Source organism: Myotis lucifugus, unplaced genomic scaffold, assembly GCF_000147115.1.
Source record: "Myotis lucifugus unplaced genomic scaffold, Myoluc2.0 scaffold_355, whole genome shotgun sequence".
In the NCBI taxonomy this organism is placed as follows: Eukaryota; Metazoa; Chordata; class Mammalia; order Chiroptera; family Vespertilionidae; genus Myotis; species Myotis lucifugus.
In genome coordinates, this window is record NW_005871403.1 from 247922 (window position 1) to 271048 (window position 23127).

The following is a 23127-nucleotide window of genomic DNA, read 5'->3' on the forward strand; positions in this document are numbered from 1 at the left end:
TCTGGTCACAGTAAAGTTAGAAATGTTTGTGTTCTTGAATTTTAGCCTAGTATGATGGTCAGTTTTCATAAAAATATTGTGGACATACTTGAGAAGAATGTATATCTTGTCTCATTTTTATTTGCAACTTATCAGTTGCCATTATGGTTTTGGATTTGTCCATTTTCCTAATAGGTCTCTTTTTTAAATTGGGGTGTAATTGACATAAAACATTAGTTTTAGGGGTACAATATAATCATTCAGTATTTGTTTATGTTGCAAAATGATTGCCACAATACAATAAGTCTTTTTAACATACATCACCATACATAATTACAGATTTTTTCCCCTTGTGATGAGAACTTTTAAGATCTACTCTCTTAACAACTTTCAAATATGCAATTTAGTATTATTACCTGTAGTCTCCATGCTGCACATCACATCTCCATTACTTATTTATTTTAGAATTGCAAGTTTGTATCTTTTGACTCTTTCACCCATTTGCCTACCCATCCAACTTTGGCAACCACCAATCTGATCTCTATGTCTGCGTACTGGGTTTTATTGTTGACTTTGTATTCAAGATTTCACATATATCTAACTGATATCATATGGTATTTGTCTTTCTTTGTCTCACTTATTTCATTTAGCGTAATGCCCACAAGGTCCATCTATGTGTCACAAACAGTAAGATATCCTTCTTTTTTTTATGGCTGAATAATATGCCTTTATATATATCACATTTCCTTTATTTATCTGTCAGGGACAGATTGTTTCCATATCTTGACTATTGTATATAATGCTACAGTTACCATGGGGGTGCGTATAGCTTGTTGAATTCGTGTTTTTGTTTTCTTTTCAGAAATACCCAGAAATGGAATTGCTTCATCATATGATAGTTGTATTTTGAAATTTTTGAGGAACCTCCATGATGTTTTTCATAGTGATTGTACTAATTTACATTCCCACCAACAAGGATTCACTTTTCTTCACATCCTCACCCACATTTATTTCTTATGTTTTTATAATAACTACTTTAACAGGTGTACGTTGATATCTCATTGTGGTTTTGATTTTCATTTCCCTCTTGATTAAATTAATGTTGTTGAGCATCTTTTTATGTACCTGTGGGTCATCTGTATGTCTTCTTTGGAAAAATGGCTATTTAGTTTGTCTACCAATTTTTTAATTGGATTTTTTTCTTCTTTTGAGTTCTGTGAGTTCTTTATATATTTTGGATATTAACCCATTAACAGATATATATTTGCATACATTTTCTTTCAATTCTCAATTTTTATTCTGTACATTTTGAGGCTCTTATTTTAGGTTTGTACATATTTATAATTTTTATTTTCCTGGTCAGTGAAATCGTTTATTGTAAGGTAATGACATTCTATCTTTTTGAATGATTTCTACCATAAAGTCTTTTTTGCCTAATAGTGATGTAATTATAATTAGATCAGCTCTTTTGGTTGATGCTAGTTAGCCTATCTTTTTTTTAAATTTAATATTTTTTATTGATTTCAGAGAGGGAGAAAGAGAGAGAAACATCAATGATGAGAGAGAATCGTTGATGGGCTTCCTCCTACATGCCCCCTACTGGGGATCGAGCCCACAACCTGGGCATGTCCCCTTGACCGAAATCGAACCTGGAACCTTTCAGTCCCCAGGCCGATTCTCTATCCATTGAGCCAAACCAGCTAGGGGGTGTTAGCCTATCTTTTCCCTTCCCTTTACTTTCTGTGCTCTTATATTTAAGGTGTATCTCTTACAAAGGTTTTGTATACAGTCTGGCAACCTGTCTTTCCACAGCATAATTTAGTTTTTTTTAAACTGATAATGATGATTAGTAATATCTCAAGGATTTTTAACTACTTTATGTATGCTATTTGTCCTATTTTTTTTTTTATGCTGATGTTGGTATTTTTTTTTAATCCTTATTCTGGATTGATTTTTTTGGTCTTATTTCATTTTCTCCTGTCCCACTAGTTGGATCGTATTTCTTTGCTTATAGTTAGTTATTCCACAGAAATTTTTTTTATTTTTTATTTTTTATCCCCAGAAAATTTTAACAGCCTGTTTAAGTCGAATCCCAAAACTAATAAGTATCTTAGCCATGTTCTTGAGTAGTATGAAGGTATAGAACTTCAGTTCTTTCTATCTTCCCAATGTTTATGCTTTTGATATCATATATTTTAGTTCTTTTTTAAAACCACCTAAGACATTATTCTATAAATAAAAGGCCAGCGACCATAAGTGTAATGACCGGAATGACCGCTCAACCAGTTGCTATGAGGTGGGGGGCCGGCAAGGGGAACCAGGTGGCTGGCGGCAGTGGTGGGCGGGATGAGGGCCAGCAAGGGGGACCAGGTGGTTGGCAGTGGCGGTGGGGCGGGACTCAGGGCAGCAAGGAGAATCTGGGTGGCTGGTGACAGCAGTAGAGCAGGACCTGGAGCCAGCGAGAGGAACCGGCTGGCTGGTGGGGGTGGCGGGGCAAGACCGGGTACTGGCGAGCATGTGGAAGATGGGCCTGATCGCAGGCTACACCTAGGGACCCTACCTGTGCACGATTTCGTGCTCTGGGCCTCTAGTTTTATATAATCACTAGAGGCCCGTTGCAGGAAGATTCCTGCAAGAATAGGGCTTCCTCGGGCCTATTCCTGCAAGAATAGGGCTTCCTGAGGCTGGAGCCTTGCTCCCTCCCGTCTCCTCTGCCTCGCTCCCTCCCGTCTCCTCTGCCTCGCCCCCTCCTGTCTCCGCCGCCTCGGCTCCCTCCCTTCTATGCTGCTTTGCTCCCTCCTGTCTCCGCTGCCTCGCTTCCTCCCGTGTCTGCCGCTTTTCCGCCGCTTTGCTCCCTCCCTTCTTCGCTGCCTCGCTCCCTCCTTTATCAGCCGCTTCGCTCCCTCCCGTCTCTGCTGCCTTGTCAGCCACTTCGCTCCCTCCCGTGTCCGCTGCCTCGCTCCCTCCCGTCTCTGCTGCCTTGGCTTCCTCCCGTCTCTGCTGCCTTGCTCCCTTCTGCAGCGCTTGGCTTCCTTCTACGCTGTCTTCAGTCTTCGCTCTGCGCCTGTGTATGCAAATTAACTGCCATCTTTGTTGGGTTAATTTGCATATCGCTCTGATTGGCTGGTGGGTATAGCAGAGGGACGGTCAATTTGCGTGTTTCTCTTTTATTAGTGTAGACTAGAGGCCTGGTGCACAAAAATTTGTGCACTCGGCGGGAGGAGGGGTCCCTCAGCCCGGCCTGTGCCCTCTCACAGTCTAGGACACCTCGGGGGATGACCACCTGCTGGCTTAGGCCCGCTCCCCAGGGGATTGGGCCTAAGCTGGCAGTCAGACATCCCTCTGGCAGCCCAGCAGCCCTCGGAGGATGTCCACTTGCCAGCGGGGAGCAGGCCTAAGCTGCAGTCGGACATACTTAGTGCTGCTGAGGAGGCGGGAGAGGCTCCCACCACCACCACTGTACTGGCAGCCATCAGCCTGGCTTGTGGCTGAGCAGAGCTCCCCCTGTGGGAGTGCACTGACCACCAGAGGCAGCTCCTCCATTGAGCATCTGCCCCCTGGTGGTCAGTGTGTGTCATAGTGACCAGTCATTCCCAGTCGTTCTGCTGTTAGGGTCAATTTGCATATTACCCTTTTATTATATTACCCTTTTATTATATAGGATAGAGGCCTGGTGCATGGGTGGGGACTGGCTAGTTTGCCCTGAAGGGTGTCCCGGATCAGAGTGGGGGTCCCGCTGGGGTGCCTGGCCAGCCTGTGTGAGTGCTGAGGGCCGTTTTCAGACTGGCAACACCCCCTTCAGTGTTGGGTTCCCCGCTGGAGTGCCTGGCCAGCCTGCGTGAGGGGCTGAGGGCCGTTTTCAGGCTGGCCACACCCCCTTCAGGGAGGGGGGTCCTACTGGGGTGCCTGGCCAGCCTGGGTGAGTGGCTGATGGCTGTTTGCAGGCTGGCCACAGCCCCTTCAGGGTGGGGGTCCCCGCTGGGGTGCCTGGCCAGCCTGGGTGAGGGGCTGATGGCTGTTTGGAGGCTGGCTGGAAGCAGGTATCTGGGATTTATTTATCTTCTATAATTGAAACTTTGTTGCCTTGAGCGGAGGCCACAGCCAGCCAGGGCAGGCGGAAGCTTGGCTTCCTCCATCGCTGGGGCAACCAAGCCTCCTGCTTGCTCCAGCTCCGTGGCTGCTGGCCGCCATCTTGGTTGGGTTAATTTGCATATAGTTGCTCTGATTGGCTGGTGGGCGTGGCTTGGGCGTAGCGGAGGTGCGGTCAATTTGCATGTTTCTCTTTTATTAGATTAGATGTTAAGTTAGGTTCATCCACACATTTGTCATCTTATTCATTCATTATTCCTTCATGCAGTGCAGATCTTCAATTTGGGATACAAACTTGTGCTTGAAGAGCATCAGAATTTCCATTAGTGAGGATTTGTTAGTAAATTCAGTATTTGGGTTTTTTTTTATTACTTAAATGTCATCTTTTATTTATGCCTGTTTATTGAAAGATTTCTTTATTTGGTATGTGGTTATTTTCTCTCGGTACACTGTCTTCTGGCTTCCATTGTTAAAACACCAGCCTTTACCCTAATTTGTATTCTTTTGTAGATAGTCTGAATTTTTTCTCTGACTCCTTTCAATATCTTTTTCTTTGGGTGGTGTTTTTACGAGCATGTATTTAGAAGTGGATTATTATTTTTTTAAATCCAGCTTGGGATTCATTGGGCTTCCTCTATGAGTTTTTCATCAGTTCTAAACCATTATGTTTTTTTACCAAACTCTTTCCTGCAGTTTCTTTGTCATCTTCTGAAATTCCTGTTAAATGTAATAGCACTCTTGTCTTCCATGTGTCTTAATTGCTTTTCTTTCCCATTTTGTTACTTCTTTGGGCTTCATTGTGAAAAGTTTTAAAATTTCTGTGTTTCAGGATACATTACTCTCTCCAGTTATATTTAATCTATCAAATATACTTTCAGTTTCAATAATTATGTTTTTATTGCTAGAATTTTTATTTGGCTCATTTTAAAATCTGCTTGATTATTAAAAAATATTTCCTTTCCCTAGCCGGGTTGGCTCAGTGGATAGAGCATCGGCCTGCAGACTGAAGGGTCCCGGGTTCGATTCCAATCAAGGGCACTTGCCCAGGTTGTGGGCTCGATCCCCAGTAGAAGGCGTGCAGAAGGCAGCCAATCAATGATTCTCTCTCATCATTGATGTTTCTCTCCCTCTCCCTTCCTCTCTGAAATCAATAAAAATATATTTAAAATTTTTTTTCTTGATTTTTGAAAATATGTTGAGCCCTCCTTTATTTATTGAATCAGATTAAATTTATAATAAAATAATATAACAATTATTTTAAGTTTTATGGGTCTGGTTCTGCTGAGTTGGTCTTGTCTTTTGTTTATTCACTTGTAAAGTGGTAATACCATTACTTTTTTTTTTTTTATTGATTTCAGAGATGAGGAAAGAGGGAGAGAGAGAGAGAGAGAGAGAGAGAGAGAAACATCAATGATGAGAGAGAATCATTGATTGGCTGCCTCCTCTATGCTCCCCACTGGGAATCAAGCCCGAAACCTGGGCATGTGCCCTGACCCAGAATCAAACTGTGATCGCCTGGTTCATAGGTCGACACTCAACCACTGACCTACACCGGCCAAACAATACTACTAATACCAATTAAATCATGTGATTTGTTTATGAGTTGAGATGATGAATATATTGAATAATATGTGGCACATATAAATGCTTAATAACATTTAACAACTTATAATAATTAGAAATAATGAAATATATTGTGTGATCAGGAGATTATATAGCTATAATTATGTTGAGATATGTCAAAGATAACTTGTAAATAAAGAAATATACCATAGGTGAATAGAAACAATGTTAATGTGTGGTCATATTCATATGTTTATACATTTTCAATAAAAATTCCAACCAAATTTAGTTTTAAATTTTTGCAAAATTGTAAAGTTAATGTGAAAGGGCAAATAGGTGAGGAAAATTTGTATGTTTTGTTTTTGTTTATCTGTTTCTAACCTTTCTGTTAAAATGATTTTGTCCTAGGGCTACTTGGGTACTAAAAACAAAATATGATTTTCTGAAGCTTGTTTGTTTCTTTCTCTAAATCCACTTAACAGGGATCCTAAAAGAATGCCCTCTTGGTAAAGGAAAGAAAGGGCATTGTTAAAGAACTTATTCTCATTAAGGTGATTTCACAACTCCAAAGATCTGTCTTTTGCTTATATAGATAGCAGACTGCAAGAGTACTTTTAACTTTAAAGTGGAAATGGTCCAAACTTCTCACTTGGAGGATGTTTATCCTTTCATTTGGGTGTGGTCTGAGTTCTAGCACGGATGAGTTCTTCTGGGCTTTTAGTAGACTTAACATTTTTATTTATTTTTATTTTTTTATTTTTTATTTTTTAATATATTTTATTGATTTTTTACAGAGAGGAAGGGAGAGGGATAGAGAGTTAGAAACATCGATGAAAGAGGAACATCGATCAGCTGCCTCCTGCACATCTCCCCCTGGGGATGTGCCCGAAACCGAGGCACATGCCCCCGACCGGAATCGAACCCGGGACCCCTCAGTCCGCAGGCCGACGCTCCATCCACTGAGCCAAACCCGTCTCGGCAAGACTTAACATTTTTACCTAATGAATGTCTTTTTTCATCTTAGGCAGCGAACTTATATTGATGTGGCTATTTGTTGAGAATTTACTAGGTATTACTGGTTTAGGTGTTGTGGGGAAAAAAGCAGTGAACCCAGCAGACCAAGCCCCTGCTTACTTCAGTAATAATTATAGGTAATAACATTATATTAAATGAACATTTTTAGTTTTCAGATGTTTTTGAGTCATTTAGTCCTCTCAAAAAGCTATGTGATAAGTAGGATTAATATCCCTACTTCAGCCCTAACCGGTTTGGCTCAGTGGATAGAGCATCAGCCTGCGAACTCAAGGGTTCCAGGTTCGATTCCGGTCAAGGGCATGTACCTTGGTTGCGGGCACATCCCCAGTAGGGAGTGTGCAGGATGCAGCTGATCGATGTTTCTCTCTCATCTATGTTTCTAACTCTCTATCCCTCTCCCTTCCTCTCAGTAAAAAAATCAATAAAATATATTAAAATAAAATAAATATCCCTACTTCATATATGAGTAGTTTATATTCTTGCTGAATATTGAAGGAAGGACTTAGAAAGGATCCTAGGATCACACCACTTATAGAAGGTGACCCTAAAGCTCAAGCCCAGACAGAGTAATACAGATAGCTTTCTGCTTTGTAATTGCACACCAGCAGTCCATATTGTTGTGGTTTTGCCAGTGCCTTTTGACTATGAAACATAAAGTTTGTTGTGGGGTGGGGATGGGGTATGGTGCTATTACTAAGTTAAGGATTAATTCTTTAACGCAGTTCTCCCATGCTCTATCCCCACCAGACATTAACATAAACCGTATATCTATAACATAAAAGTGTTTCCCAGTGCCACAAAAGATCATTGTGATAGAAGTTTATGGGGTATCTTTTTTACTTATATTTTTATTATTTTTTAGTTCTAATTTTTTAAATGTATTTTTATTGATTTCAGAGAGGAAGGGAGAGGGAGAGAGAGAGAAACATCAGTGTTGAAAGAGAATCTTTGATTGGCTGCCTCTTGCACTCCCCGCAGTGGGGATCGAGCCTGGAACCCAGGCATGTGCCCTGATCAGGAATCCAACCGTGACCTCCTGGTTTATAGGTCAACAACTCAATCACTGAGCCAAGGTGTTTGGGCTATGGCAGCCGTGGGCAAACTACGGCCAGCGGGCCGAATCCAGCCCGTTTGAAATGAATAAAACTAAAAAAAAAAAAAAAGACCGTACCCTTTTATGTAATGATGTTTACTTTGAATTTATATTAGTTCACACAAACACTCCATCCATGCTTTTGTTCTGGCCCTCTGGTCCAGTTTAAGAACCCATTGTGGCCCTCGAGTCAAAAAGTTTGCCCACCCCTGGTATGGGGATCTTTATATGTTTTGTTTCTCTTATTATTTTGTTTTATTTATAAGAATTAAAATATTAAATGATTTATCTAATGATGATTTATGTTGTTTGTTTATTAATAAAAATAAATCTAATAGAATTTGTTAGAGCCCTAGTAGATTACATGATTTCCCTATAGAATCAGCACAACATTACTCAGTAGCATGTGTTATCTCTGGTGATTAATTATTGGTGGGGGTGACATGCAGCAGATGCCTGACTCTTCCTTTCTGGATCTCTTAGCAACAGCTAGAAGAAGAAGCAGCTAAACCTCCTGAGCCTGAGAAGCCTGTGTCCCCTCCTCCTGTGGAACAGAAACACCGCAGTATTGTTCAAATTATTTATGATGAGAATCGGGTAAGCTCATGCCATTTTTAGTGGCACAAGCCTTTGAAACCATTTGTGCCTTTTCTTAGTTATCAGTGAGTTCTGTAGTGATGTTAATGTATTAAAACCTGGTTTCTGTTATAATTTTTAATGTTCTTAAACTTTGATTGACTGAAGCTTGGTGCTTTTACCTTATGAAGAAAAGTTGACAGCTGTATCTTAAATTATTTAATATTTTATTTACATGTTATATAAATATTATTTAATGAGGGTATAGTTTTATCAGCTGAGTCTCTCTCCTATTATATAAATACTGGCAAACAAATTTTGTTTTGTACCAAATAATACAAAAATAGTCATTCTATAGTTTTTCACTTTATAAGGGACATTTAATGCCAGATTCTGGTACCATTCCAGTAGAGATAGGTCATTGGATGTGGAAATTACTTACATTATCACCTTCACAATTAATAGCTGGGCTATGGTTTGAATCTTAGTTATAAAGTGTGAGGTCATTGACCTTTAGGTAGACTTTGCTTTTTTATGTTTATTAAAATAATTTTTATACTAATAAAAATATATGAATTTAGGAAAACCAGGCCTCAATTCTGTGAATTATTTTGTGATGTCACAGTTAGTTTTTGGCCAGGATCCAGCCCAGGAATGAGCAGTTAAAAGGAAACTGATTTCATCTTAATATCAACAACTTTCCAACAGAGCTGTTTGACAGTGGGCTTCCAGAAGTCCTCAGTCCAGAAATGAATAACATGTGACAGTGGGCTTCCAGAGTCCTCATTTCAAAAATGAATAATATACTTTAAGTACTGTGGGAGAGAATAGGCTTGTTAGCTAATGTTGGTCATAAGGTAGAAGTTGGGATTGTTGTTTCAATTTGCTTCTTTATAGTGAGTAGAGCAGTACATCTTATAGGCAGCCAGTAACTTTATAATAGTCCAGATCCTAAAGGAAATTGGCCTTAAGAAAAGCAGCTGTGAATTAGTCATTAAATAAAAATTTGTAGGAATGATCTTGGATTCATATGTACTAGTATGTGTCTATATGGATAACTGAAGTCAGCAGATATGTAATACTTAAAGTAATTAGAAGTGTCACGGCAGGTAATATGGACAATTAATATTATTTTCTTGGCTGAGTTCAAAATTAGTCCATTTTATTGAATGGACAGAGCTACGTACATGAGGATCTATCAAGTGAGGGGCAGTGGGACTGCCTTGTGGCATGTCCAGAGGGACAGTGCTCGGTGGTCATGCAGGGATGTGGCCCGGGTTGGCTCGTACTTCATTATTTAAGAGAAGCCATGAACATGGAAATTTATGTGAAATTTCCTGCTTTAAAAAAACCCCAACTCTGTAGAACAATAAAAGTACCTTTGTGGGCTAATGGGTTATGGCCACTTTATGATGTCAGGGATAAAGTAAAGAGGGGTTAGAGCTGATAGCAATGGAAAAGAATCTTTTAAAATAAAATGTTGAATTATTTCTCAGTATGAATTAATTGTCAAATAAATGGAATTCAATATTTATTAATTGATTGAATTTCTTAATTACCTTTGTCTCACAAACCTAATAAACAGTTCCAACATTAGTGAATTCTGTGATTGCCTGACTAGGATGTGAGGACTGATAGATAATTTAATTTGTGTTTAATATTTGTATATGTTTTCATTAATTAGGATAATATATGTTTCTTGATGCCCATCAACAAAATTGAAAGCTTGCAGACCTCTCTTTCCATTTTAGAATTTGCATATTTGTTGTGTAGTCTGTAAAGTATTGAACAACCAAACTTGAAATCTGTGTATTAGAATTACAGTAAAGATTATTTTCAACTTACAGTACTGTAGGAATCACCTTTTTTATATTATTTTTGTATACCCTGCTCCTAGTCATCTGCTGTGGTTGTACTTGTGCAGTCATAGAATTGTAGCAGAGGTTCCTGGAGGGGAAGTGATGAGAGCACAGCTGGGCAATAGGCTTTCTCACACTAACTTCTTGCCATGCTGCTTTGTGTGAGGTCTACACTGATTCTCGAGCTTTGTATAATGAATGACTTTATCTGTTTTGATTCTATAGGCAAGGAGAGAGTGTACATCCACCTCTTGTTCCTTGTTTGCAGCAGTCTACACTGGTTGGGAATTAAGCCAGATGTGGCTTCAGAGATAGGGGCTATTATCTTGTTTAAGGCATCTTTATTTTGTTTAGAAAGTTAGTGGGAGGAAGAAAACTCCCTAAAAATTACTGTTAATTTCAAAATTGGCTTCCTGAGAGAAAAATAGCCTTGCATCATATTTAAACCTCAGACTAAGATTTATTTAGTCTCTAACTAGACTCTTCTTCTGGACTATTTTTAATAGTTCAATTTGTCTTCCAAATATATTTATAAATGTTCTAATTTCAGAATTATAATACATACACAAGACCGGGGGAGGTGTGGACTGTAGTTTTCAAAATCTTGTTTATATTTTGACTGAATGATGTGCAAGTTAATGTGACACTAGGAGAAAGAAAGGGATGGACAGTAGAGAGCATGCTTAGTGTCAACTGCTTCTAGTCACCTTGGCCAATGTCCTAGGACAGGGGTGGGCAACCCTTTTGTGAGCCGTGCCAAAACCAGCAAAATCTCTGACTCAAAATTCTTCTGCGTGCCAACCCTAATTTTTTGAGAACATGTTACGCCTACTTGATATCTCTTAAGGTGTACGTATGTGAAGAACCTTGAAGAAATAATAAAATTCATTCGAGCGACAAAAGCACAGTATATGATGATGAAAAATACATTTATTTTTAAATGTATACATGTACACTGATAGTCCGACAGAAAACTTTTTGACTCCGTTTGATATTATCAGCGGGACTTTTGCTGCTGCATCACTGATGACAGAGATTTTACATCAGGTTTATATTTAGTGACCTTCAGAGATATGCACGAGCTACTACTTTCATCCGTCAGGCTACTCCTATTACGAGACTTAACAAAATTCATCACTGAGAACAAAGATTCACAAGCGTATGTGGATGAAAACATGGAGAGTAACGCTGTTGCAAAGTTTTTTAAACAGAAAAAATTTTCTGGAATGGCATTCCAAGTCCTCAATAGTTCATTTTCGACACTTCTCTCTGGTACTCTTGTCTCTAATCGCTTTTTTTCAATGTTTTCCAAGTCAACTCTAAGGTCAATAAATTTCTGCTTCCAAATTGAGCTACTCTGAAATTCAATCAACTGCATTTCAAAGTCAGCCATGTCTATGGTCTTTAAGATAACTTGTTATGTAAAATTATTTATTTATCTAAGATGCACCTACACTGAATTTATCTGAAAAATAAAAAAGTCGATATTAAGAAAAAAATTGTAAATGGAAGATTATAAGAGAGGGTTTCGTGTGCCAGCAAAAGTTACTGGCGTGCCATGTTTGGCACGCATGCCAGGGGTTGCCCACCCCTGTCTTAGGAATTACTTATTTTGTCTCTGCCATGGTAGATTTAGCTAATCAATGAAGAGCATCAGTCCTACCTCTTAAAATTTAGTCTGATCAATTGCTCCTCTCTTTCTTTTTTGGCAGTAGCTTAATTTGAGCCCTTATCTCTAACATACCAGTAGATAGTGAGTTTCCTTCCTTTAGTCTGTTTTTCTTTTTAATCTGTCCTTCATATTTGTCCCATGATGTGATTATCCAGATAAATCCTTTTGACGATATCCAACTTTCTACTGACTAGCTAGCCCAAACTTTGTATCAGTGCTTGCATGCGTATCTCCCCGGCCCTTGGCCTGATACTCCTTCCTCAGTGATATCCTGCCAGAATGTGCCCTTGAAATTACTGTCTTTACCTCTGCCTCCAGGTGTTCCCGTGTCTTGTCTTTTTTCTGTCTCTTTCTATCCATTGCACTTGTACTTTAAGACCCAGCTTAAGTATCATTTTCTCTATGAAGCCTTTCAAGACCCCTTCTCTTCCTATTTCAGGAAGGGCAATTTTATTCATTGTTTTCTTAGGGTCTAGCTAGTGTCCAGATTATACCCAACATATGTTTGAAGAATTAATTACTTCTGTCTATAGACATGTAATAAAAATTATAATATGGTAATGTGAGGGTTTTAAATTAAAGTTTTTCTGCCAAACTATTTATAGGTTAATCTGTTCTTAGCAATTAAGTCAACATGATGTCAAATATTTAATAAAATTTTGCAAAACTTAAATCTTGGGGTCAGCAACATCTTAAAAATCAGCCTTTATAATTAGCCCTGAAAAGGTAAGTGCCTTTACATAATAGGATACTGGTAAATATTTGCCATAAGATGATTTTCCTCCCTTGTCTCTCAGTATTATTTGTGTACAATTCCACTTTGCCTGTTCTTGGTATCAACTCTAATATAGAGTGCCTTGAGAAAGCAAATTTAAAAACTAGTGAATATTTGGTCTAGAGAGAGTAATTTGCAGGTGCTAGATATTTCAAAATTCATCATTTGTAATTATATTTGTATGTTATTTAACATATTCCAAAAGCTAGTAAATTTGAGTTTTGTTAAAATTACATTTTGACTTCTTTTTAAAAAAACTTTCTCTTTTTAGAAAACGTATTTTGTTATTGCTTTCAGAGAGCAAGGGAGAGGAGGAGAAAGATGGAAACATCAATGATAAGAAAAAATTATTGATTGGCTGCCTCCTGCAGGCCCCCTACTGGGAATCGAGCCTGCAACCCAGGCATGTGCCCTGACCAGGAATCCAGCCATGACCTCCTGGTTCATAGGTTGGCACTCAACTACTGAGCCATGCTGGCTGGGCTACATTTTGGCTCTTGACATTAATAGTTACCAGAGACTATTTTTATTGTCATACCTTGGCAGAAGGGTGGAGGCTACTGGCATCTAGAGGGTAGAGGCCAGGGATATTGCCAAATTTCTACAATGCATAGGACAGCCCCCCAAATAAGAAAATATCTGTCCCAAAATGTTTATAGTACAAAGTTTAACAAATCCTGCCTTTAAAACCATCTATAGCTTGGCTGGCTTGGCTCAGTGGTTGAGCAGCGACCTATGAACCAGGAAGTCTTGGTTCAATTCCTGGTCAGGGCACATGCCTGGGCTGTGGGCTTGATTCCCAGTGTGGGTTGTGCAGGAGGTAGCTGATCAATGATTCTCATCATTGATGATTCTATCTCTCTTTCCCTCTCCCTTCTTCTCTGAAATCAATAAAAAAAATACTTTTGAAAATCTATAGAAATAGAATTTGCTATGCAAATTTAATGGATATATTTATAGTTTAGTATTTGACATTTTTGATATGTTTATTTCTCATCTGAATTACCTTTTAAGTTTATTGGAGTTTGGATAGTTCATTATACTATTTTGTCCTTCCTAAGCCAGTTAAACATTTTTTTCACATAATATGTACTAAATAAATATTTGATTGATAAATGAGATGAAAAAGAGGAATATTTATTTTAAGGGAACATCTTTCTTTATACTTGGGAAATACTGATTGATACCCATTTCTGTTTGTATGTCCCATCAGAAGAAGCCCTGGAGAGTTTTTTAGCCAGATGCAGTAAGGTGGGGTCTGCAGCAGGCCATGAGCCATTGTTACTAATGAGACTGCTGGGAGAGAGAGGAGATTTGAGAACCACTGAGACATTTGCTAGTTATATAATTCTAGTTTAAATATATTCAGTTTTGAATTTTGTTATATTTTATTTGTTTTTTATAGATGATTTCTGTTAGCACTTATTTTACTTTTGAAAATAACATAAAAATATATGTTAGTCACCATTTATTTACTCCTGAACACTTGAGTAATTCAGACTAGTTGTTTCCTCTATTTTGGGGGTTATTGCTAAAGTTTTCTTGTAACTAGAAAGTAAGCTTATTCTAAACTGTTCTTCAAAGAGATTAATTTGGCTTACCACAGCAAAGATTGACAACTTTATGGTGTTTTAATTATTTAATTTTCATTAAAGACATTTTTAGTTGAAGTATTTACATGTTTGAAGGATTCATTTCTAATTGTGGATTCCTGTTCCCTCTCCCTAGAATGAATATATATTTGCTTTTAAGAATTTACCAATTCTTTAGGCAGTGCTTTCAGTACAAATGTTAAGCTTTGACTGAATTTGGTGAGGAAATTATGACAATAGAAATAGTATTTTAGCCTATCATAAGGAGAATGTTTAGAAATAAGGATAAGTTTAAGTATAGATTGGTCTTTAGATAAATATTATTTTATTGGTAATGATTTTGCACTTAGGTAATATAATTTTTAGTTATACAGTATAATAATGTCTTTGTAGAAAAAAGCAGAAGAAGCTCATAAAATATTTGAAGGTCTTGGCCCAAAAGTTGAACTGGTAAGTAAGAAATTACTTTTTTTATTTCTAGTGCTCTTTTGTATTAGTTTTTCTTGGGATAAGATGGAATACAATCTACTTACTTTGAGGTGAGAGCAATATAGCTGGGCAATAATTTGTGATCAAAATAATGGTGCATGACCAAAAGGTTGCAGGTTTGATTCCCAGTCAGGGCACCTGCATTAGGTTGTGGGTTCGATCCCAGTCGGGCACGTACAGGAGGCAACCAGTTGATGTCTCTTTCTCACATTGATGTCTCTCTCTCTTTCTCCCTTCTTCTCTCTCTAAAAATCAATTAAAAAAACATATCCTCGGGTAAGGATTAAAATAATAATAATAATGGTGCAGGAACTTGGTTACCTTTGAAAAGAAGCATTATCCTGGGCAGCCATTAAGTCATCCATATAGAAGGAGAAAAGAAGTAAGAACAGAAATAGAAAGCTCTTTGAATCATTCTGTTAGGATGATGATAGTGCTTAATTTTTCTTTGCCTTTAAAATTAAAAATCTCTGAATGAATGATTTTATTATGGGATACAATGGATTTATAAACTTTCTAGGAATGGCATTATTAGATATTCAGGGAACCTAAAAGTCTGGAGGTTTTGGTAGGGCACATATTGTGTAGACCCATTAGTACTTTATTTAGCCTTACAGTAAAATATAATTTGTTTCCTTGTTCTTTATAGACATATGTACAACATTTTATGTATAAATATTTGATTCTATTTTATAGCCACTCTATAACCAGCCATCAGATACCAAGGTGTACCACGAGAACATCAAAACGTAAGTATTTATTGTCTCTAGAGTTCTTCAGTTAAAGACCATATATTCTATAAAGAGATTGTTTTTATGTTATCTTCTGACATATTATTGTAATATAGTGTTGGTATATTTTAGATTTGTGTAATTTGCTGTCATTTTACTATATGTTATCTTCCTCTGACTTCTTGGGGGTTGGGGTAACAGCTTTGAGTTTCCGAGGCCAAAAAATGAAATAAATTATTGCATAAAACTAGCTGGTTTTATAATCTGCTAGTAAAAAAGGTGGATACTTAACATTGAAATGGCTTACCTTGAGGCTTGAATTTTTTGCCTCCTGTTTTGTCTTTTTTTCAGTGGAGTACCTGCAAGGCGCATGATGAAGTAAGATAATGAAGCTTTTTCATTTAAGACTAGTGATGACACCGTCCCCCACCAAGCCACATCTGCCATTGCAAAGTAGAAGTGCCACGGATCATTTTATCATTATTCAAAATCCTATTCTAGGGAAATCCCTTCCATGACTCTTGCTAATGACGGTATTTGTAGACCCTTCTGCCATTTAATGTCCTGGTGCCTTGGAAGCGCTCAGTCACCTCACCTGGGTGAGGAAAGCTCCAAAGTGTAGTTTGTTTAGCCTTGCTCATCCTAGATACCAGGCCTTTATGGATGCGGATTTTGGAATAAGAAAATAAGTAAAAAAGAAAACCTAATTTCTTGATCTGATTGAAGAAAAGAGGAGGCTAGATAGGTATCTTTTAAAAAAAAATTATCATACTTTAAGAGAATTTTAGGTAATTATTCTTGTTTGTAACAAAAATGTGATATTTCTACTTTATATGTTTTATTAAGTATAATGAGAAATTACAGTTTTTAGTACAGTTAATAATGAGCACATTGCTATATATGTATATATATACACATATATATTTTTTCTTTTTAAAAAATTTCTTACTGAGAGTATGTGCAATAGTTGACTACTTTGCAGAACTGGTGGCAGATATAATTTGCATGGTATGCATGAAAAATATTGAAAGTGAATAATTTTAACTTTTGTTAAGAAAGTGGTTCATAATAAAAGTCTTGTACTTAGAATTTTTCTGTGAGATGCTACTGTGGTCTTGACAACCCTTAGGTTAGGCAGAATTCATATAAAATATGCCTTGTTTTGGAGTTGTTTAGCTATTTTAACATTTTTAAAAAGAATATTGAATAAAATATAGTTGGCTACTTTTAATGATTTTTCCCCCCCAACAAAGCTTCAGTTAATGTTTGTGTTCTGTCTTTTCCTCCCAATATTAGCTAGAGAGCATAAGTCTGTCTGACTTATTTCATGTTATCTACACTGTCCTGAGCTGGTTACTGACTAGCTGACTTCTTTATTTAAATTCTTAGGAGACATTTTAAATTATACTTATTGATTGTTATTTGCTATTGAGTAGCACATAATTACAATTAGAGCAAACTGAATAGATGGTGATGCTTCTACTGTACGTGTGAAATTCCTTGTGAAATATCATTTACTCAGCTGCATGCACCCATTATGAATCATTGAGTAGCTATTTTTTCATCATTGCCATTTGCTTTGTATAAAATAGCAAATGTACATTTTAATAATTCTTTTAATCTCTTGGCTACTTTTCCATATAGCCAGCTCCTGATTGCCCATGCTTATTTGAGTGGAGCCAGTGTCACTGTTAGTCCTGAGTGGCAGATAATCCAAAAAATTACTTCTACTTGCCTTGGCCTTGTATTTATATTTGAATAATCAGCTTGAAATCCTTTCTGGAAGTAGGTGGGGTATAAATATTTATATTTGAACCTGCATGTCATTGTTTTTGAAGGTCACAATGCTTCAAATTTAAAAAGTGAAATTATGTTAAGGTATAAGAGAAGTTTTTCTGTCTTGTCACATTGCCCTCCATTACTTCTTAGAGTGAGTTGTGTCATTTCTGTGACTGAAGAAAATCTTCTTTTTAAAGCAGAAGTCACCTCTCTATGTTGGTATACATTCTCATAGCAGGGAGGTCAGCACCAATCCTGAGGTAGGGAGGTAACTTAAAGGCTTTTCCTTCTCTTCGACCTCCCCTCCTCCAGAGAGTACAAAGATGTTTATATCGCCAGGGTTCTTAAGAACTGTGTAATTGTAAATTGAAAATAATATTTACCTTATAATTGGATATAATAATTGAAAATGAACTATTTATATAAAATTTTGTTGTAGAATGGGAGGAATTTTAGTCAGCTCTAATTATTGCAAAAGTCTTATTTTGCAGGGTGAAAAATTAAGATTAATTTTTATTACATCATATGTTCTTAAGTGATCTTTGCTTGTTTTTCAGTGTCTGTGAAAAATAAGTGAATACATTTTTAAATTGTGCATTTTCTTAATGTCATACAACCATATTTTTCTTTTCTAGAAACCAGGTGATGAGGAAAAAACTCATTTTATTTTTTAAAAGAAGAAATCATGCAAGAAAACAAAGGGTGAGGTCCTATCCTTGTTAACTGAAATTTGTACAGCTTTTCCATTCATGCCCATGTAGGCATTTGCTTTTCCATTATTAATGAGAATGGTTCTTGATTATATTTGAGAGAAGGTTGCTGATTTAGAAGTTAAAAATAGATGTGACTTAACTATAAATTAACTTCTAACAACCTTTTGATATCATAATTCATGTTTAATGTCATTATTAAATTAATATCTTTGGTCATCTATGTATAAAATTTTTATCTAGCCAAATAAAGAAAATGGTGAGTAGTTAAAAAAATGTGATAAACAGGATGATCTACATTTATTCTCTTAACCCTCAAACAAATGTGGGTAAGTTACAGTCATGCTAATTACATATTACTGTTCTCTCATTAGGAGCTGGGTCAGCTAAAGGTTAGCTTTTTCAAATTTTAGAGAGTTAATTTTTCATATTTATTATATGACTTGCAGTCCAAAAGTTTTGTAAGTATAGTCTTCATGGAAATTAAATTACAGAAAATATAATGCCAGTATTCTTATTTTCGTAACATGTCTACTGATTTTTGATAAACTATTGATTTATTTAAATTCAGTTGTTTAGTAAATAAGTGTTGTTCTTTATTAACTCACATTGGAAGTGAATGTTGTACCTTATATTTAATGACCTGACAGTTAATGATTGCAACACTCTAGAGTCAGCAGCTTTTGTTTGGAGTGTGACTTCTTACATTCTAATTGCCAACCGCGCCCTTTGGTCTTGAATTTTATGTGTGTGTGTGCCAAGAACATAGAAATATATATATATATATATATACATATGTGTATATATATATATATATATATACACATACATATATATATATGAATATGTATATATGTATATATATTCATATATACATATTCATATTCATATATATATACATATATATACATATACATACATACATATATATATATATATATATATATATATATATATATATATATGCCTAAGTGACCATTACGACCGGTTGACTGAATGACTGGTTGCTACGACGCGCACTGACCATCGGGGCAGACGCTCAATGCAGGAGCTGCCCCCTGATGGTCAGTGCACTCCTACAGCCAACCTCCCACAGCCGGCCAACTTCCCATGGTCCCTCCCCCCTGGCTGGCCGGCCCCGATCGCTGGCCAGGCTGAGGGACCCTACCTGTGCATGAATTTGTGCACCAGGCCTCTAGTAGTAAAGAAGAAATTAGCTAAAGTATTTTTTTCTATTCAGTAATTTTGTTGCAATTATGGTAATTTCTAAATTTGCTATCTGCAAACACAGAAGCTCAGATTTTCTTTTTATACTTCAATAGAGTAGTTATAAAGTGTCTGTGTTCACTGATTTATTTAATGTTCATTGGCTGCTTACTCTGTTCCACATATCATTCTTCAGTGGTGAGCAAGACAGCCATATGGTTTTAGCCAAGGTGTAACTGAGGATAGATAAGTCAGCAGGCAATTGCAGTACTGTGATCATATACAGATGACTGTGAGCATGTAAGAGGGATAGTTAGTGCAGAGATGAATCATGAAAACGGAAGTTTCACAGGAAAACTTGTATGCTAATAACTTGAATAAGCAGAGGGAGCAGCTTAAATGAAGATTTGGGAGGTAGAGTGGATTGTGTGATGAAGATGGGGGAGGTAGAGTGGAGTGTCCCAGGTTTAGAGATGACTGGGGCTTAGACAGAGCTGGGAGTGTGGTGAGAAATGAGGCTGGTGGGGAAAGCCAGGGCCAAGTCCTATACAGCCCTGGAGGTCACCTAGGAGACTTTGGATTAGATCCTGAGGGTATCTTTTTAGTGTTTGAACTGAGGGAGTGAAATGTTTAGGTTTGGATTTTAAGAATTTGCATCTGGCTACACTATTAAGAATGTGCCAGGTGGGTACCTGAAATACCAGAGGGAGGGACCACTTTGTAAAGTATATGATTATCTAACCACTATGCTGTACACCTGAAACTAATAAAACAAAATAATAGTGGATATAAATTGTAATAAAATAACAAATTTTATTGTAAAAAAGAGTACATGGGAGACATTAGGAGGCTCTTTAATCTAGATGAGGATTGATGTTAGCCTGTACTGAGGAGGTGGCGGTACAGATGGAGTAAAACTGACATATAGGAGTAGAAAAGAATGATTAGGAAGATGTTGGGGTGGGATATAGAGTATGAGGAAGATAATTTTATCTTCTCTGATGCCACTTTTTGAGATGACCAGTGTTAACAGTTTTTCATGAGTCCCCCCACACTTTTTTTAATTTGTGTGTCGTCAGACACATACACAGTTCTGTGCAGGAGGGTTCTTCTTTCTGTGTTTTTGATATTTATAAAAGAAGATCATACATTACTCATTTTTATAAAAGTATTCTTGATTTCATGTCATTTGCTGAGTTTTCTTTTTGTAATCATAAATTACAACCAATTTCTGTCTTTTCCAGACTGTCAAAAATGTTTATGACATAGCATAATTTATAGTAACAAAAATATGCGAGTAACCAAAATCACCAACAATAGAGGAATGATTAAAGTGTGTTTTCTCTGACACATTGGAAGGCTAACAACAAAATGTTAATATGGTTGCCTTTGGGTGACTGGGATTACGAACTATTTATATGTTTTTGTTTTTAATTTTACATTATTTTTTACATGAAGACATATTGTTATCAGGAAAAAAAACAATCAAAGTAGCTGGTCAGTTAGTAGTAGTAGCTCATCAGTTCGTTGATCAATTTATATAGTCTTCCTGTTAACTAAACAAAATCTGACCAAAATATGCTCTATATGTCAGATTTTTCATAGGCAATGGAGCTCCCTTTCTCTCTCCTCTTTCAGATTGAGAACAGCTTCTCATTCACAATTGAGTTATAGGCCAAATGTACTTCTGACTTTATCTTAAGAACTGACATGTACTTTAATGTATTAGGTTTGTCAGAATCACAGAATTTTGTTTAATTTTTAATTTGCTACGGGTATTTAATAGGAACAAAAAATCTGCCAACGTTACGATCAACTCATGGAAGCATGGGAGAAAAAAGTGGACAGAATAGAAAATAATCCTCGGAGGAAAGCTAAAGAAAGCAAAACAAGGGAGTACTATGAAAAGCAGTTTCCAGAAATTCGAAAACAAAGAGAACAGCAAGAAAGATTTCAACGGTAAGCAGTTTGGTGTTTAATGGCTGTGCTATATTCTTGGAATCACACTTTTGATCTTTCACAATACTTATTGTTACTTGATAATCATTAAGAAAGATTATAAAGAACTTTTGTTTTTAATATGTCTTGGTGAATTTAATATTAATTTTTTATATTCATGATGTTGAATCTAAATTTAAGTTAATTTTTTAAAGAAATATGTTTTTATTGATTTTAGAGAGAAGAAGGGAAAGGGAGAGAAGGGTAGAAACATCAATGATGAGAGAAAATCATTGATTGGCTGCCTCCTACTGCTTCCCATTGGGAATTGAGCCCGAAACCCAGCTTGTACTCTGACTGGGAATCGAACCATGACCTCCTGGTCGACGCTCAGCCATTGAGCCACGCTGGCTGGGCTTAAGTAAATATTTTTAAATTGATTATTCAATTTTTGAAAATATCCATTTCTTTGGAAATGATAGTTAATAAGAATAGACCTGAGTATCTCGTTGTCCTTCATACCTACACCAACATAGTCAAACAGTATTAAATTGGTTGCTAATTATAAAATTCTTTGGTATTGCTAAGATATTTTCTGATTTGTTTTTACTTTTGGAGAACAGGTATTTTGTAAAGGTAAAAACATTAGTGTTCTGCTCTTCACTGTCTCATGTAACAGTCATGTAAGCTCTTTTAATTATGATTAAGGTTGTTTTTTTTTGTGAGGGATGATGGTTGTGTTTTTCTTCCCTCTTTTAAAAAATCTTTGATGTATTTTTCTAAGCCTGCTATTCTAGTTTCTGGAAGGCATGCAAAAAACTGGTATTTGAAATGGAAATGTCACCAATAACTGGTTTTCCAGAAGTTTCCCATAAATAAATAGTTCTGTCATTTGAACTTGGACATGCAACCTTTAAACCTTAATCTCGGCATTTAAATTATTACTAATTTTATAGATGACTCAAGCAAATTAATTTAGGTTTCTTCTCTGACATCTAGTTGATTAAAAAAGTCTTATTCAGAAAAGTAATCTATACAAAAGTAATTTAATTTATATGTCTTCCTTATAAAAGGCCTTTAAATATATATATAATTTCTCTCTCATACTTAGAGTTGGGCAGAGGGGAGCTGGTCTTTCAGCCACTATTGCTAGAAGTGAACATGAGATTTCTGAGATTATTGATGGACTCTCTGAGCAGGAGGTAAGAAAATAAATTGATCTAATTTAAGTTAATTCATTATTCAGGAATTTTAGCCTCATACTCCAGGAACTAAGGGTTTATTTATACATAAGTGAGGGAATAGTCCAAAGACTGTGGTCAATCATTGGAAGCTTTAAAGAAGGCAGTCACATGATCATATTGGTGTTTTACAAATATGGCTTTGGCCACATGGAGGTGGGGAAAGAGAGGAGGAGACTTTTATAAAAGTAAGGACCTGAGTCAGAATAACAGTGTTAGATAATAGGAGGGGACTGAAAGGAGAGGTTATAGAAGGTAGAATGGACAGGACAAAATTGATAGATTAAGTGTGGGGGTGAGAAAGAAGAGAAATGGAAAGTGACTCCCTGGTTTCTAGGTTAGAGGACTGAGCATGTTGTGCCATCTCATAAAACAGCAAAAGAGCATGTATTTTGCAGATGTTTGTGTATTCACTTGTTGTGGTTTCCAAAGAGTGCTCTCTAGCCTGAAAGAGACATAAGAGGTGACATTATTAAATCATTGCTGAACAAGAATAAATTTCAGTCAAGAACACTGAGTCTTTGTAACTGTGTTCAAACTATGTCTTAAGGTTGTTTCAAAGCCATCTACCTATTGAGTTTTGCTAGTTTTGATTTTATAACATGGCTTTTTAAAACCTCATCCCTACATTCTAGTGGTCTTGATTATTTGAATGTGGTAGCCTCTTAAGTAATGATCAAAGATAATTATTATGTTGCTGTATATTTCAAGATTTGTGGCCATAATTCCTAGAATAACTAAACCTGTGTTAAATTTCTTAGCTTGCTTTTTGACTGAAACCATATAAGCATCTATAATTA

General features: G+C 36.6%; 1 protein-coding gene across 15 annotated transcripts in view; it reads left to right on the forward strand.

Moving 5' to 3' along the window:
• The window catches only part of NCOR1 (nuclear receptor corepressor 1), a 238392-nt gene that overhangs the window by 95619 nt on the left and 119646 nt on the right, over positions 1-23127 (forward strand). For 8 of the 15 annotated variants that reach the window (XM_023764861.1, XM_023764867.1, XM_023764865.1 and 5 more), the window contains exons 6-12: positions 8243-8356; positions 14627-14683; positions 15419-15471; positions 15805-15831; positions 17868-17934; positions 20935-21107; positions 22198-22288. In XM_023764861.1, coding sequence (XP_023620629.1) covers positions 8243-8356; positions 14627-14683; positions 15419-15471; positions 15805-15831; positions 17868-17934; positions 20935-21107; positions 22198-22288 — 582 coding nt within the window. The other 7 variants (XM_023764863.1, XM_014466718.2, XM_023764871.1 and 4 more) reach the window with 5 other exon arrangements.